General features: G+C 37.4%; 1 protein-coding gene and 1 long non-coding RNA gene across 4 annotated transcripts in view; one reads left to right on the top strand and one right to left on the bottom strand.

Annotated features, from left to right (window-relative positions):
* Position 1: 1 nt before the first annotated feature.
* Positions 2-14,979, bottom strand: LOC147311320 (RCC1 and BTB domain-containing protein 1-like). Of its 3 annotated transcripts, XM_086267081.1 has the most exons (13): positions 14,740-14,979; positions 12,537-12,784; positions 9,461-9,611; positions 9,212-9,378; positions 7,619-7,777; positions 7,417-7,524; positions 5,900-6,042; positions 5,633-5,823; positions 4,362-4,488; positions 4,084-4,235; positions 3,742-3,872; positions 3,444-3,534; positions 1,018-1,150 (listed from the first exon to the last, which is right to left on the bottom strand). In XM_086267081.1, the coding sequence occupies exons 2-12, from the start codon at positions 12,660-12,662 to the stop codon at positions 3,487-3,489; spliced, it is 1,503 nt and encodes a 500-aa protein (XP_086123207.1). In that variant the 5' UTR covers positions 12,663-12,784; positions 14,740-14,979; the 3' UTR covers positions 1,018-1,150; positions 3,444-3,486. The 3 variants fall into 3 exon arrangements, with proteins under 3 accessions (XP_086123205.1, XP_086123206.1, XP_086123207.1); XM_086267079.1 differs by lacking the exon at positions 3,444-3,534 and having other exon boundaries at positions 2-1,150; positions 14,740-14,976; XM_086267080.1 differs by lacking the exon at positions 3,444-3,534 and having other exon boundaries at positions 2-1,150; positions 12,537-12,775; positions 14,740-14,976.
* The window catches only part of LOC147311316 (uncharacterized), a 39,547-nt gene continuing 37,506 nt past the window's right edge, over positions 14,510-16,550 (top strand). Inside the window, exons 1-2 of the long non-coding RNA XR_015125414.1 lie at positions 14,510-15,679; positions 15,928-15,996. This is a non-coding gene — a long non-coding RNA (uncharacterized LOC147311316). The remainder of the gene's footprint in view (positions 15,680-15,927; positions 15,997-16,550) is intronic.

The following is a 16,550-nucleotide window of genomic DNA, read 5'->3' as shown; positions in this document are numbered from 1 at the left end:
ATAAGATGATCAAGGTGTTTTTTTATTTATTTGCATAGGTTAGATAATTTAACTGGCACTTTATAACCCTCAGTTTCAAATATCTTTCAAAAATATTCACAGCAGTAGTGCAGAAGTTACAAAAACCACTTTATAAATGCTTATACTGTAAAATTCTCTTTTCAACATACAGACTGAAATCTAAGAAAGGTCACATGCCTTAAACCGGATTCATACGTTTCTGGTTTGTGTGAACTGACAACCAGGCATGTTTAACTGCCTGTAAATATAAATTATGGTGCTTTAGCTGCTTATAATAATTCAATCTAACATATAGAATCTGATAATCAAGAATGAAATGCAAAAAATTGTAAAGATTAAACCCAAGTTCCCATCTTACAATCTAAACAGAAAACTGGAAGCCTTGAAGTTGACCTACACAGATCTAATCAAGCCTTTAAGGCTTAAGGCTCAGTGTCCTGTCTTTAAATACTGTAAGGATTAAAAAAAAAAAGTTTAGATTCTCATACTTCAAACCATTCAATCTAAATGACATCCAAACTATGATGACCTCTTATAGTAAAGAGAAGTAAACTCATCCTGAAAGTACACATGCAAAATCTACAAGTAACTTGGTCACTTAAACAGAATACTAGAAATAGTAAAGCCGTCACAGGCAACTGGCAAGAATAGTTTTAGTTCAAAACAAATAAGTTCAAGCATTGTCATGTCTCTCCATTAATCTGAGCTCCTACTTTACACAATGTGTAAGTTAAAAGTCAGGCACTGTTGGAAACAGCTACTGTAACAGCATTATGGAACAATGCTGCAACCTTACAGCTCTGATTTTAGTAATTTAAGTAATCTGGAAGAAGATGAACCACAAATCTAACAGTGATGGTAAATCTAAGGATTTCTACTGAAATTATGTGCAAATCTCCATCTGATGGTAACGATGTATTAGGCAAAATCCTTCCTGGAGTCCAGCCGTGTGTTTTGCATCAGCCCAAATCTGTACCTTGAGACGTGGTCAATTTTTGAAGGCTCCGCAGCGACTGGCTCGACAAATGAAATCTTTGAGCAGATTACCGTCAATTTGCCAGAAAGCAGCAGTCTGAGTCACCTCAGTCAGGTGATTTATGCAGAATTTGAAGCAGAATTCTTCAAGGTCCTGAGTGACAGAGAAGAGAACAAATAAATAAACTGTTCTTCAACTTGGTCAAACGCTCCAACAACAGACAGTCTGAGTGTCTCGTAGTGCTGACCCAGCTTCCTGCATCCTGGTGATCCTCCCAGTTCCACTGTTCTAAGCCCCAGTTGCTCACACATGGTTTGCTTTTTTCTCATGTAGCACACAGCTGCCAACAGTCTGCATCAGATGTGTTTTATTCACTACATGTAACTTAGTGTTGTTAGGTGAGGGAGACGGAGTGGATGCATGAAGGGTGCAGGAGGAAGGAGGCAGCACACATGATGCCCACTCTGTAGTGGTGGATGCATCAGACTATTAGTAGCCCTGCTGACATGTCGGTACAATATGACATCAAATAGTCTTTGTATTGCTGAGCTGGTGGGTTAAAAGCAGATTAATGTTGAGTCTGACTGTGTCATGCATTCTCACTTCTGTTGGATAAAAGATCAAAGCAGGGCTGCAGTGCATGTGTGAAAATGGCTAAGGAGGCAGCTGTGGATCAGCAGGTGGAGCTGGTCATCCACCAATCAGGACTGGTGGGTGTTTTCATTAGCTGTTTTTTTTTTTTGAAGGTCAATGTTTTAACAAAGTTACTTTATCTTTTCTCTGCTGCCTCAAACAGATTTGTTCTGAAAAAACAAACAAAAAAACAAAAACAAAAAGTTTTTCACCCCAGCAAGAGCAAAATCTACTTTAAAGGGCTTCAAGAATGAAAGATTTCAATCATTCATGCATGCAGTTATGAAGTCCTTCATAAGAACATGAAGAACTGAGGTATGAAATTAAAAATTCTTCATTTTAATATTGCAGCTTAGTATTTTTGCAAAAACACAAAAGCACAATTGACTCTCTAGGCTCAACAAACGCTTGCTGAAAAAAAAATGAATCAAAATTTTAGTGGATTTTATTTGAAATTAAAAAATTTTATTTAACCACAAATACTTAAAAGACAGGACAAATGATTAAGGGGATAGCAATTTAGGTTTTTACTGGAAACAAAGGAACAGTAAGTACACTGTACTTTTCAGGGTGAGGGTCATATTACTGAGTGGCCTAACTTTGTCTAACTTCCAGGTATTTTATTTTCCTCTACACTTCTCTTGAAAGTTTGAACAGTGATTTATAAAAATAATAAGTTAGACTCGGCTGCATTGTTATAAGGTTACACAGGCCTGAAAATTTTGATACATATTTTTTCTGTAAGTTGGTAAGGAAGAACAGTCCTTATGACATTTATATTGGTAAAATAAAACGACAGTTGAATAGCAGAATAGTATAAACTATGAAAAGTGTATAGTAAAATTATACCAAACATGCACTACAAGCAGAGGCAGTTTCACTGTGACTGGCAGTACAGAAAGATTAAACTTTTGGGATGAGCACTAAAGCACAATAAAAGGCTCTGGAGACTCGTTTTTCAACTTTTTGAAAAACTTTGGTTGTAATAGTTTAATAGTTTAACTATACTTAAGAATAATTCATCATTAATCATTACTAACACTGCATTTAACTATGCAGCGTTATTAATTTGTTACATCGATGGATTAAACACAACTTTGAGACAATTTTCTTTTCTTTTTTGGATTTGGTTTTTTTTTGTGTTGAAGAATTTTGTTTTTAAAACAACAACAACAACAACAACAACAACAAAACACATTATTGGGGGAAGAAAAAGTGGGTAGTTCAATTCCCACTGACTTTTCCTTGGACAACATACTGCAAATTGCAACAAAGCAATGTATATAAAGAATTAGCTTGATAACAATGTGTGTGTGAATGGTTAATAATGTGGCTTGTAGTATAAAATTCTTTTGAGAGGTCAGTAAGCCTAAGAAAGTGCTTTAAATACCAGCCCAAATACATTCATTGTCTATATTTATCCACCACTTTTCCCCCCCACTGTTTAAGCTTGCTAGCATCACTACCTAATGTGAATCACTGCCTGATTTGAGTCATTTTCCTGCACATAAGGTTCACCTGCCTGTGGGGTCTGTCAGGTTCACATATGTGTGACTCACAGTGACGGTGACAGCTACTGTTGGAAAACCAGATGCTTTAGCATTTATGTTCTGTCTAATTTGTAGCCTAACTGATTAAAGAAGTGTGGGAGCATTTTCAGGATTTCATATTAATGCTAATGTAAATGTAATTAACAGCACACAAGTCATAATAAAATGAATTTCAGACTTTATTGGTAGGTCCTATTAAAAGTTCCAGACGGCCATGTCTGGCTTTGAAATTGAAACCTATGCTAACAAATACGTTCTATTACCTCTGTGCAGACAGGCTAATAGTTTCCCTCTTGTTTGCATTATTTATGCAAAACAGGCTGCTGGCTGTAGCATCATACTGGCTGTACAGACCTGTGAGTGAAATCAACCTTCTTACTGCATTCTCAGTAGGAGTGAATAAGCTTATTTAGAAAACAAAGATTTTCACAAAACAGAACTAAGGGAGCCAGCATTCTATGATTTAATCTAAAATATCAATTTTACATGTGTTAAAGTAAAAAGAGCTTTCAAGGACATTTGCATATTATCACACATGCAGCTGATAGTTGGTAGACTAACCTCTGCATCATAGCGCACAGCGGCAGACAGCAGAGAAAAAGCATTTTCGATGATGATTCCCCTCTTGATAATGTGCTGACACAGGCGTTTTAGGCGGTTCTCACAGTAGGAGGTGGCCAGATCCAGGAGCCCTGAGCACACACAGAACCACACAGGACTGGAATTATGATTATATTCAAGAACTTTTAGTTGAAGTCCCTTTCACAGAAATAAATAAAAATACAAAAAAGTAATAAACTCATGACAAATAGATATCGTTGTTACTAATATCACTGATACTAGGTCAATGGGTAGTACTGAAATCACTCAGAGATCATGTGGTGAAGTGTATGTGAGACTGACCAATAGCATCCTCGGGAGGCAACTCCACACTGTCTGTGTAGAGGAACTCCAGAAACGAGCGGTACACAGGGTACGAGAACTGGTCTATTTCAATCACCTCCTTCATGTCTTCGTTCCAGTGAGACTGGAACATTGATCTGAAATGTTCACACCTGCACAGCAAACGATACAGACACAGGTGTTACAAGAACCATTTCTTCCCCCAATAATGTGTTTTCTTTTTAAACGGTTTAGAACTCCCATAACCCGATAAACCAGCTTGGCTGTTAAATTCAAACCTGATCTTGAGAACTGCTTTGTGGACATAGATGTATTTTCCATCAACACAGAACTTGAGATCCGCTGTCTCTGGGTTGTCAAACTCCTTTTTCAGAGACTGAGCCACAGTCAAGAAGTCATCGTGTTCTGGAGGGGGAAAAAACAGCACACATACAGGTCCCACAACACTCAAGCTCTAGCAACAGAAAGATAACAACTATAGCAATGAGACCAATCCCACTTCCAAAAAGGTGGGAAGCTGTGTAGAAAACACTGAAAGATTTTCAGAACCTTTAAACCCTATATTTGGTAGACAAAGACAAGACAAAGACAGCATTACACATGTTGAAACTGAAACTTTTATTACTTTTTGATAAATATATGCTCATTTTTAGTTCGAGGCCAGCATTACACTTTTAAAAAAATGGACAAGGACAACAAAAAACGTTGTAAGGTGTTCTCTAGTTAAATAAAATAAAAAAAATTTTTAACAGCGATTTGGATTTGGTCTTATCCAGCTAACCTCAGGGTTAACTCTGGGTTCTCTGTATTATGTAAGGCAGTTTACTTCTTTCCAGGATACATTGCCAGCTTACACTGTAGAGATAACCTGCTACACAGTAAGTTTTCCTGTTTCACTTTAGAAAGCTAAAAATGTTTACTTTAGTTTTTATTAGTTTGAGTGTTAGTTTTAGTCTTTCTTTAAAAATTTAGTTTTCAAAGTTCACAACATCATTTCATTTTTTCCAAAAGTCTATATTTTATTTGTATTTTTTGTTAACTAAAATGTTTTTACATTACATCTTTACCTAGTTGTGAACCACCTTTGTGTGACCGCTTAGCCTGATTCCAAGTGTTGGGATAAGGAAAGCCAGATAATGGAATGAAAGCCTGGGTGAGCTGAACTTGTTTCGCAATACAAGCCAGAGATGCGTTGACTTCAAGATTGGACTTTCCAAATGAAAACTGCTCTTTGGTCTCCACGTTATAGCCAAAGAACCAACTTTCACTTTTCAGTGAAGGTCAGTTTGACACAAGTTGGCATGTAAGACTTCCAAGGAGAGGTGCACAAGAAGATGACATTGAAGAGAACAGTGGACAAATAAGGGAAGGTTTTTATCTTTTATGGACGGAGTCAATACATTTTATAATTGCACATCAAATAAAAAGAGCTTCATAAAACAAACAGTGATCAATAGCCATACATTTGTGGTTAATGGAATGAAATCCAAAAATTAGTAATACTACATAATTAGTGCTATCCTTGGACTCTTTCAGATCATTCTCTTACCCACTGAAAGAAGCCTCCACATTACTGAGGGGGTGGCAAAGCAGGCAAAGACATCATCGGTGCAGGCAAAGTGTGTCAGGTGAGGGAGCACTATGGACTGGCCCCTGCACTGGCCCCACATGTACACCTGACCGCTTTGGGTTTTAGCAGCTGACGTGTGTGTGGAGTGACAGGAAGCAATCTCTACAATTCTGTTAAAGGAGCAGAGAAGTCAGTGGATGGTGGTGCAGGGACAGGATGAGTTAGATGTGTGATGCTTTACCTCACCTCTCTTTCTCAGTCAGAATCTGAACTGGGCTCAGCTGGTTGCTCTTGTTGCCAGTGCCCAGTTGTCCATATGTGTTGGCACCCCAAGCGTAAAGCAACCCTTCATCCGTTAGTGCCATGGAGTGTGCATATCCTGACACGATCTAGAGAGGGGAAAAAAAAATCAAACAATTTTCAATATAACGTAGTATTTGAAACTCTTGTCTACAATAAATAAAATAATTCCAAATTATTAGCAACATTTTTTATACATTCTATACTACAGATGTGCTTATTACAGCCTCTTAATTGTGGTTTCAATTCAATTTTATTTATACAGCACCAAATCAAAACAATAGTTGCCTCGAGGCGCTTTATATTGTAAGGTAGACCCTATAATAATACAAAGATTCCTGTGTAAAATATTGTATTTTGGGAACTTCACTCCTTTTTGGACAACATACAGCATCACACTCAAATTCTGGTGTTTTATAATTACTCTGGCAGTAGTTTTACAGGAGTGCTAAGATTTTAAATCATTACTGTAAAGAATGCTCATTTAAGGAAAAAAAAACAAAACATAAAAACAAGTGAATATAAACCCAACTACAATTTAAATAAATAAAGTCACAGGCCCTGCATAAATGTCCATATCTAACATAGAGCTACTTATGCCATTTATTCTGCACAAAAGAATATATAAAATATAAAAGCACATATAAACTGTAATCCAAAATGTACAGTCTTTCATACATGTGCAACAAACAGTCGTTCGTACAGAACTCATGCATGACGAGTTCTTCACTGTGAGTGAGGAAGACACAACGGTGGAAGACCAATAAAACGAAGCTAAAGCTAAAACTATCCAGAGCTCCAAGCCTGCTATAATCCAGCAGCCTCGGTATGAACAGTCAAAGGACTGAAACAGTTACAAGGACAATTTTGGAGACAAGCGAAATAACAGAAACAGGTCAATATCCTGCTTTCTGTTGAAGTATATATTTGAAGAAATATATTAGTAAATGATGTAAGTTCCTGACATTTGGTTTGTTATAGAATTTTGTAGTAACTGCTTTTGTACACCACGATAATATGACAGCAATTCATTTTCATTTGTTTCAGCGAAAGAAACAACTCACTGCAGTTTGGGAGGAATAGTAAAATTTACTAATTTATTTATGAAAGTACTTTTCTGCATTTAAAAAAACAGTAAGAAAAGGTCTAATCTTTGATATTTTGGATAGAGATGTTATTATATATCATTTTAGATACTGGTATGTGTGGATTTTTGTTTTCTATGATTAGCATACGGATTATTGAGTTTCTGACACAAACAAGTCTAGTGATTATAATCAGTTCATTCCTGAGTCCTTGTTTTTGCCAAATTCCCTCAAGGCATTCCTAAGAGTTGCCCAACCCAAAAACATCAGGATCTAGCTGTAGTTGAGGCATATAAAAACATTAGAATATATGTCTTTTTTTTTTTTTAAACTTCATACAAATTGTTTCACAGTAACCTGACGTGTGTAATCTCACACCTGTTGCACACATAAACCCTGCAGACCAACAAGTCGACAGGGGGTCAGCTGGTTCCCACTGTTTCCAAGTCCAAGTTGTCCGTTGCCGTTATAGCCCCAACCGTACACCTAGAGAGACAAAAAGAGAACATGAGTGCTGCTTCAGTGAGAGTAAGCCAATACTGTTTCATAAAGCTCCAGGATAAGTTAAAAAAAAAATCACCTCTCCATTGTCCACTACTGCCAGGGATGAGGTCTGACCACAGACGATACTCACAGCCACCTTGTTCTGCAGGCAGCTGGACACCCTGCGGGGTGTGGGCTGGTTCGCTGTGGAGCCTGAGCCCACTTGACCACAGTTATTGTAACCCCATGCATACACCTGCCGGGCAAAAAGATAAAGTTAAGAATAAGAACAGGATGAAATTCTCTATGAAAGCCAGATACTTTAAAAATAATTTGAAAAGGTTATTACCCCCTCTCACTTCTCCTTCGAGTCAACAGATTTATCTTAAGGTCAAAGTGACAATGTAATATAAAGCTACTTAAAATGATAGTTCTTACTGCTTACATTGTTTGTACTGACAACATAAAGGCACACAAGGAATGATATATGGGAATTATAAATATCACATTATGGTTTGCATCCAAATATCATGTCACATTTGACCTCTGACCTCACTTTTATATTTCACATCTTTTTTTAAGCCGACCCCATAATGTGTTACATCTTTAAAGAAAGTACTGTAGAGAGAAAGAATGAGCTGCATGGTTACTGTCAGAGATGAGGTATACTATTATATATGTGTGGAAATATGTGTGTGTATGTATGTACGGATGCATACATGTATATATACATATATGTATGTATGTGCATGTATGTATAACTTGTACATATCTTTCTTGTGTAAATGTAAATTTGTCTGTTATTGTGTAAATACTTACGCTAATGTGTACTTCACACACATGGAGAAATGCCAAACTGCCTTTCATTGTTCTTGTAACAGTGACAATAAAAAGCTATTCTATTAAGCTCAAGTTATTCGCGTTATTTAAGTCATTTACAAATCAATACCTATAATCTTTTACCTACTCCTCCATAATGTTTGAAATCAAAGCAAACATGTCATGCTACCCTTATCTCATTTTTAGTGTACTACAAACGTATGCATTTATATTTTATTTTTAATAACATCATTTATGAAAGTATGTGTAAAACAAAATGACATGTAAATATATTACACTAAATAATATAAAAATATCCCCTTAAATGTAAATACTGTACAAAGAGTGAGCTGACTTGGCTCATGTTTTATGGTTATTACTGTTTTTTTGTTTGTTTAATTTTTTTGTAAGATTTGCAAGAACATGTCAGCCATGTTCACAGCAGTGAATGATGGATTTATTAAGATCCAAATGTGATTATTGTATCAGCTGTATAACAAGAAAAATACACAGACTCTCTAGCTACCAGGATAGCTGCATCCCTCATATTAAAAACAGGGGAAAAAAAAAGTTTGACCAGCCAGGCCAGGATCTAACGGAGCTCACTAACTGTGTGAAGCAACTCGAAGCACAATACATTCCTTGAAGCTGGGCTTATTTTTCTAGGTTCTTAACTCAGGGGGCTCAAATGTAGCTGTGACTGGAATACGGGTAAGTGTTAGGGTCCATTAACTAGGTAACAGCTTTAGTCAGAGCAGAGTCACCTGTGTAACTAGAAAAGTTTCAAACAGGCGTCTGTATTTCCCTCTCTGTAAATCTGCTGTAAAAGTGAATTATTTTTGTCTCTCTTCTTTAACTCCTACAAACTCACTTCTCCTGTATCAGTTAGAGCCATTGAGTGGTGAGAGCCACAGGCCACCTCTGTGACCTTCTTATTGAGCAGGTTGGCAGACACGAGCACTGGAGCTACTCCTTGGTTGGTTGTCCCATTTCCCAGTTGGCTGTAGCCATTATGGCCCCAGGCAAATAGCTCTCCATCTGAAATACAAAGAGTTTAGTCATTCTCCTGCACTTTTTAATCCAACTGTAAAGAGGAGGATTACATCTTTTGTTAAGCTACCCTCTGTGGCCAGCAGGATGTGGGGTCCACTACCGTAAGTCAGGCTAACCACCTTTCTGCCACTCAGGAAGTCCAGTTTTTTGGGTACAATTGTGCTCAGGCTGTCCCCTGTTCCCAGGCAGTTACTGCAGTTCAGCCCAAACACAAACACCTGAGTGTGGAGGTCGGGGGAGAGGAAAAAAGAAAAAAAGAATTCAGTGTTGATTGGTGATAAGGAGTGCTAAACAGACAGCGCCAGTCAGCTGAGTAGGGAACGGGTCAGAGTACAAACACAGAAACATCAACACCAGCAGGCAACACTGAGAGGAAGATGTGTGTTAATTGTGCAATAACACAAATATAAAAGATCATTTTAAAAGAAAGTTGCATTTTCTTTCCTGACTTAAATTCATTACAATGGTATGAAAAATCTTTTTACACTTGACAAAGTTCCCATTCACAAACCTCTAAAAAGTGTTTTTCTTATCACAGTGGTACCACGATTTAGCCACTTAGCATGTGTTAAAGCAGAGGTGCTCACATTTCTAGGAGCCAGGGAAAGGACCCCCCTTTCTCCTAAAATCTTAACATTGATTTAGCTGGCTTGGGTTTCGCATCACCTGATAATGTAGACTGACTCAAATATTTGTTAACCCTTGTGTGGTGTTCGTATTTTTGTTACACAGCCAGTGTTCATGGGTCTGGTGGACCCGCTAGAGTTTTGGCTTTCCAAATTAACACTATCAAACAATTTTATGTTAAATTACTCAACAGATGTTTACTTCATCCCAATTACAAGACATATGAACAGCAAACATGGTTAATTTTTTCCCTTTACCTTTGTTAGATCACATTTATGAATTAATGTGCTTCTCGTTTTTCTTTTATATAAAATGTTATAAATAAATCAGTTATAATCAAGTGGAGTGAGTGGAAAGACACAACACATTTACACGTGAAAAAATAATTAATTGTTTAATTTTTCTTTTGAAAAAAACTGAACACGGGTCTCACAGACCCGAACACCATACAAGGGTTAATGCTTATGAGCTAGATAATGTGCCAAGATACAAACCAAAAGGAGTGATTTTTTGCAGCCTTACAAACAAACTAACATAGAATTTCTTCTGGCCAAACAATAACATTTTTTCTTATTCATTTATTTATTTAGTTGGTTAGTTAGCTAACCTTTATTTAACCAGGAGAATATGACTCACAACCACATCCTTGCCAAGAAAGACAGCAATACAAACAACAGAGGTGTGTGTGTTATGCAACTACGTTTTATGCAACACAGACAAATACACACAGAACCCCCCCCCCCCCCCCCCACACACACACACACACAAATTAACTACACTAAAATACAGCTTATTAAAAAAACGAAACTAACCAAAATGTAAAACTACAACTTCAGCATCAATAAAGCCTGAAACCTCAACAGTCTTTATAATAAGTCAGTGTCAGTAACGAGGGTAATAATATTCAGGCAAAACATTTTCAGGCTGAAGGAACTGCAGTCTCTTTAAGTTCATTTAGTGAGACCAGTTCCTTAAATGTAGTTCATTTTGCATCTGATTCTAGGAGTAAGGAGCTGCAAAGTTTAATGCTCTTTCTCTAAGTTCAGTGGAAATCTTTAGAGCACACAGAAGATACGAGTCTTGGGACCAAGTTAACAAACTTTCTGATCAATGTAAGTCAGTAAGATGGGAACAGACCAAGATATTATCAATAAGACTATATCGGTGGTTGAGTCTTCAAAATGACAAAGCAGATCACCCGACCTAAGCAGGCAATGTACAGCATGTGACTCTTAAAAGCTTTAAGGTTTGTAATAAATCTCAGTGCTCCATGATAGACAGAATCCAGCATATGTAAGCACAGTGAAGATCCCCTTGCATCACCATAATCGAACACTTTCACAAGAGTGGAATCAACATCTTAAGAGGTAACGACACACAACACGGTATAAACTGTGTATATAAATTTTATTTTAAAAAATTTAAAACCCCTTAGCTGGGTTGCAGAATCCTGGAGAACCACTGAGCTAAAACACCAACAACATCAAAGTAATTCAAATCATCTAGGTAGCTACTGCAAGTTTTAGTACTAATTAAAAAAGGATGAAAGGACCAGAGATCCATCCTTTTAAACAACTGTCTTGAACCCTTTAAGCTTATTTTGTAATTTTGGCTGTAAAATTACAAGATAATTCTCATCTTTCAGGAGCATCTTTTCAGTGTTCAGACAGCAGAACTTGGGAATGCTTTGTGAACCGTGATACACTGAATATCCCTGTAAAGCCTGCCTTCTTTTCTTTCCGAAACTTTTTTTTTTTTAACAAAGCCTTTGCTAAAAGGGGTCATCTGATTGTTGGGGGTTTCTTTGTTTTCTCTGAGTTATTGTAGGGTCTTTATTACCTTACAATATAAGGTGAAGCGCCTTGAGGCACCTGTTGCTGTTCTGTGTTACATCATATGAATAAATACTTTTCAGCAAGTCTTAACAGTTTTGAGCTTTTTTAAAATGGCAAATAACTGATTTTCAACACTAGCATTCAACTGCAATCTTTACACATCAGGCTGTTACAATACAACATTTTAAATTGTTATTATTGTTATTTATTCTTTAACTTTTGGTTCTCTTTATGGTCTCCAGAAGAAAAATCTGGTTCTTTCCCTGGAGCTATTGTCAGAAATATTGAGTACTACAGCTTAAAACACACAGCTACTGAGAGGCAGTCTCTGTTTATCATGCTACAATAACACTGACATAAAAAAATGCAATGCAGTGTAAGCATGCTCTGTGGTGGATTACCTACTGTAAGCATGTTTTCTTCTACCACTGATTAAAGTTGAATGCGCTATAAACTGAACCCAACAGCTGTTTTCAAGGTAGGACACTCAAACAATCCACACTAGGCTGAATGAAATTATAATAATGTAAACATGAAATGTAGCTTAAAGGCTAAAAACGTGGAAAAACAACAGGTCATCTGACTATCAATTATGCAACATGAAGCAAGCTTCAAAGCTTTCAGTCATCTTGCTCTTGATTAACACACAACCACAACCCCGTTTTCCCTCTGACCCCTCACCTCATCATCATTGGTAATGTAGATGGCCTCATTAGCAGATGATCCAAACACGCATGCTTTCCGTATGGAAGCGAGCTCCTGAGGCCCCATCAGGCTGAACATGGGCCACTTGGTTACATCCACCATGGTGTCCTCACAGTATGTGGCAAGGGCGGCAGGCTAGAAGGATGAACTTCAATCCACAGGTGGGACACGGGACAGGGAGAGGGGGAAGGTCTGAAGAGGCAAGGCTGCCAGCGCTGCAGTCACTGGACACAAACACAAGCAAAATTGTAATGTCTTCCAGATAATCATCTTTTCACAATATATTGTTAGTTCAGTGTAGCTTTAATTCAAAGGGCTTCAGGTTTAAGTCAAGGGTTTTTGGCTTGTTTAAAAAAAAAAAAAAAAAAGAGTCAATGGCTGTTTTGGAAGTACAGCCATTTTCATACATATTCAGAAGTTTTATGGCCAGATAAAGGCTATTCACTTGTTATTTCATGACAAAGTGTTTAATTTACATTTTATTGCTTTTTATTGTAATTTTAAATATGAGGTCCAAAGAGACATCAGTGCAAGTGGAGGAGGTCATCATTAGGTGGAAAAAACAAAATAAAACATATCAGAGATTTAAAAGAAAAAAAAAACTTTAGGTGGAGTCTAATCAACAATCTGCTACATTCTTTAAAAGAATCAGTGCACCAGGAACCTCAGCAAGACCAAAAGGCCTGCATCTGATTCTAGGAGTAAGGAGCTGCAAAGTTTAATGCTCTTTCTCTAAGTTCAGTGGAAATCTTTAGAGCATACGAGTCTTGGGACCTAAGGCAACAAGTTAACAAACTTTCTGATCAATGTAAGTGGCGTGGCTACGTCTACAGCCTGTCCGCAGCTCGGACACAAGCATTTCACTACATGTTGTGCTCTGTATAATTGCTTTGTTTGTTTAAGTTTATATGGATGCCAGTGGAGCTAGGCCACTACCGTTCATTGGTGATGTGACTGCTCACAGAAGCAGCAAGGTGAATTATGACGTGTACAGCCTTTACTTCTTGCTCAGATTCAAGCAAGTGCTACAAAAATGATCATTTTGCTCTTCACAACCGATATCAGATGACACTGCGAGCTGGGCAAATGTAACGTTGCATCCTTACTTTTATTTTCCCCGTAGCTTACTCTAACTCAGTTTTAAAAAGTATAATTCTGCTTTGGAGAATCTTCTACTTTATATTCATCACAGACATCACACACACACATGCTGTTTTGACTCTCACTTATATGGTTATGGGTAAACACAGCTTATGATCCTCAAGGTCTTAAGGTTTTCTGATAAAATGGGTGTTAAAAGCGTAGTAAGCCGGGTCACAGAGGTTCTTTGTTTGGTAACAACACGGCTAAATCAGTGTTGTGCTAAACACTAACTAAAACTTTAAGTGTAATATCTTTGCTTATTTTGGTAGACTGTAATCAACAGGATTTATAAAGGGGTCATATATAAAATAAAGAAATGACCTTTGTTGCAATAATCTTTATGACTCTGTGTTATGCACCCACATTACAATTGCTCCGCACCTTTAAGGTGACTTTAAATATCCCAAAAGAACTGTGATGTTCTATTTTTTTTTTGCTGCCCTCTTGGCTAGCTTTTTCTTGAAAAAGCTATTTTAAATGTCAGTTAGACTTTCTCCCTGGATAAGTAAAGGATATATAAGAGCCTTTTTCCCCTGTTAAAAGCGTCTACCTTATGACATGAATGTTCTTTCTGACTAAAACTAACTTGGTATCATTCAGAAGAGATACGCTTGACAAGTAATTTACAACACTTTAAAGACGGACTATTTATTTGTTTATTTTTGACAAATGCCGGAAATCCCTTTTTGACACAACACAGGCGTCATCCCGTAAATACCCACCCCCTCCCACCTGCATCATGTGTAATGATTAAAACCACTCGTAGTTACTGTTACATGACCACAGCTTGCTGTTTAATGTTTGCTATTGTTAACAAAGGGATTACTCAGCACAGTGAGTCCAGCTGACGCATCATAACACACCGTGAATGCAGCTGGTACTTGACGCACCCGCCGGGAAAATCGGTACTAACTTATCTTTTAATTGGCTACAGCTAGCGTTTAAGATTTTTTTTAAAAACAAACAAACCACATTTCAGTTCGATTGTTTGTTTGTTTTTTAAAGCTACAACATTAATACGTTCTCGTTGACTCACCCGTTAGGCAGGTCCGCTTCTACGGCCGTTGGCGCTTGCTCCTGGCCGCCTCACCATGGCACATAACGGCTGACAGTCCGTTTTCACTTTCTGCCGTGGCCGCCGTGCTCAAGTGCGTTTATTTGCGGAAGTGAGGAGAAAAATAATGTCACGTGATTCTAAGACCAGCACAGTCGATTGCAGATTTCACCAATATTTCCCTTTCGCCTCTATCCCCACCTCGCATTTTCCTACCAAATCTAGCTGTGGTTTTCAGCTAGATTAGTATGCAGTTAACCGCCAAGTAGTACACTAGATTTCACATTCATTCGCCGAAGAGGAATATAGAGGAATATTTGGTCAGGTTTAAGAAAAATAAGACTTTTGTTAGATAGTTATTCTTTTATGCCGTATCCAAAATGCAACATGGATATAACCAGAACTTAATAAACACCTAGGATTTGAAGTTGGAGACATCTGGTCTTTTGAAGCCCAAATTTCAGAATTAATATTTTTATACTCAGGGAGTTTTTTGTTTTTTTTGATGCGGTGGGGAGACTAGTAGTGCGTTTGTGTCTGTTATTTGGAAGTGTAAAGAACAATCCTGACGCACAGTTTAAAGTACTGTATTCTTTAATGTCTTAAACATCAGTTATGTACATTGCTTATGTCAGACTACATAAATAAAAATCAGATTTTACCCAGAGGTACCAGAATCAGCAGGAAAAACATCTTCTGAAAATAAAGTTTGCCTTACCTCTCTATAATAAAAGGTCGTTGTTTCTCTGATTGCATTTTCTCATCATTGAAATATACTTTTGAGTGTCTCTCCCTCTTTTTTGTCAGGTTTTTTTTTTAAGTTTCAAGACAACTGAGTGCCCGGATCTGCAAAGGAAGCTTTTGTAATGCAACCAAAACCTTCAGATCTAAGTGGACATTTTAGTCGCCTGCTCTTCCAAAGGTCAAGAAAGAAGTTAGCATCCTCACTCAAGAGATGATCCATTCTCAGATTTGCTGTGTGCCTCTTTAGAGTTATTGATTACATATTCTTCCAAAATGCACCATGTTATGTAAAATACTTGTACTTTACTAAAAAAACAAAACAATTCCCCACGCGGTTAACTTGGTGCATTTGGATCTGGGTCAAGCAGGATTAACGTTCCATTTGGAGGCCTCTTATCTTATTTTGCTTCTTTTTGTACTCCACAGGAAATCCAGATTCAGTGTTTGCTGTCCAAGTTAATCATTGAGTGAGCCAGTGTGTTCATCAACACTCACGTAAGGATTCGGCTAACGGAAACATTCACAGCACAAATGAGGCATTTATTCCTCTAATCTAGTTTTCAGTTGTGAATATGTACAGCAGAGCCAAAAGTCTGGTATAGTCTACATTAGGGTGGCAGAGTAAAGTCTAAAAATTACTTGAAAGACAGCCATGAACCACAAATAAATATCATCCAATTAGCTGCTGAAATGTCTGACCTATAAAAAGGACAAGCCAAAGAAAGGAGAAAGAGTACTTTACATTTGCTTTTTCATAACAAGGTGGTCAGCCTGCTAAAGTCACATAAAGGAAGCGATGCTCATCTTTAAAATATATTCAGAGCACGTAAAAACTGAGCTCAAAGGGAGTTCAATCTTCCTCACAAACACTTAGATCAAATGAATCCCTGCAGAAAGCAACTCGCACCCATACAACTTAAAACAGCTACCATATGTGTGAGTCACAAAAGCACGAAAGATCCAACGGCTAAACAGCAAGTTTATTTTGGTTAGGATCAGAAACACAGATCATGTCCTGAGGGTCAAAGATGAAGAGGAGATATCAGAAT

Source organism: Aulonocara sp. 'chitande type north' Nkhata Bay, linkage group LG16 (assembly GCF_057382095.1).
Source record: "Aulonocara sp. 'chitande type north' Nkhata Bay isolate Kocher_YH1m ecotype deep benthic linkage group LG16, A_spYH_male_GT1.1, whole genome shotgun sequence".
Taxonomy (NCBI): Eukaryota; Metazoa; Chordata; class Actinopteri; order Cichliformes; family Cichlidae; genus Aulonocara; species Aulonocara sp. 'chitande type north' Nkhata Bay.
The sequence above is the reverse complement of the archived record's forward strand: the minus strand, read 5'-3'. Positions and strand labels throughout refer to the sequence as shown.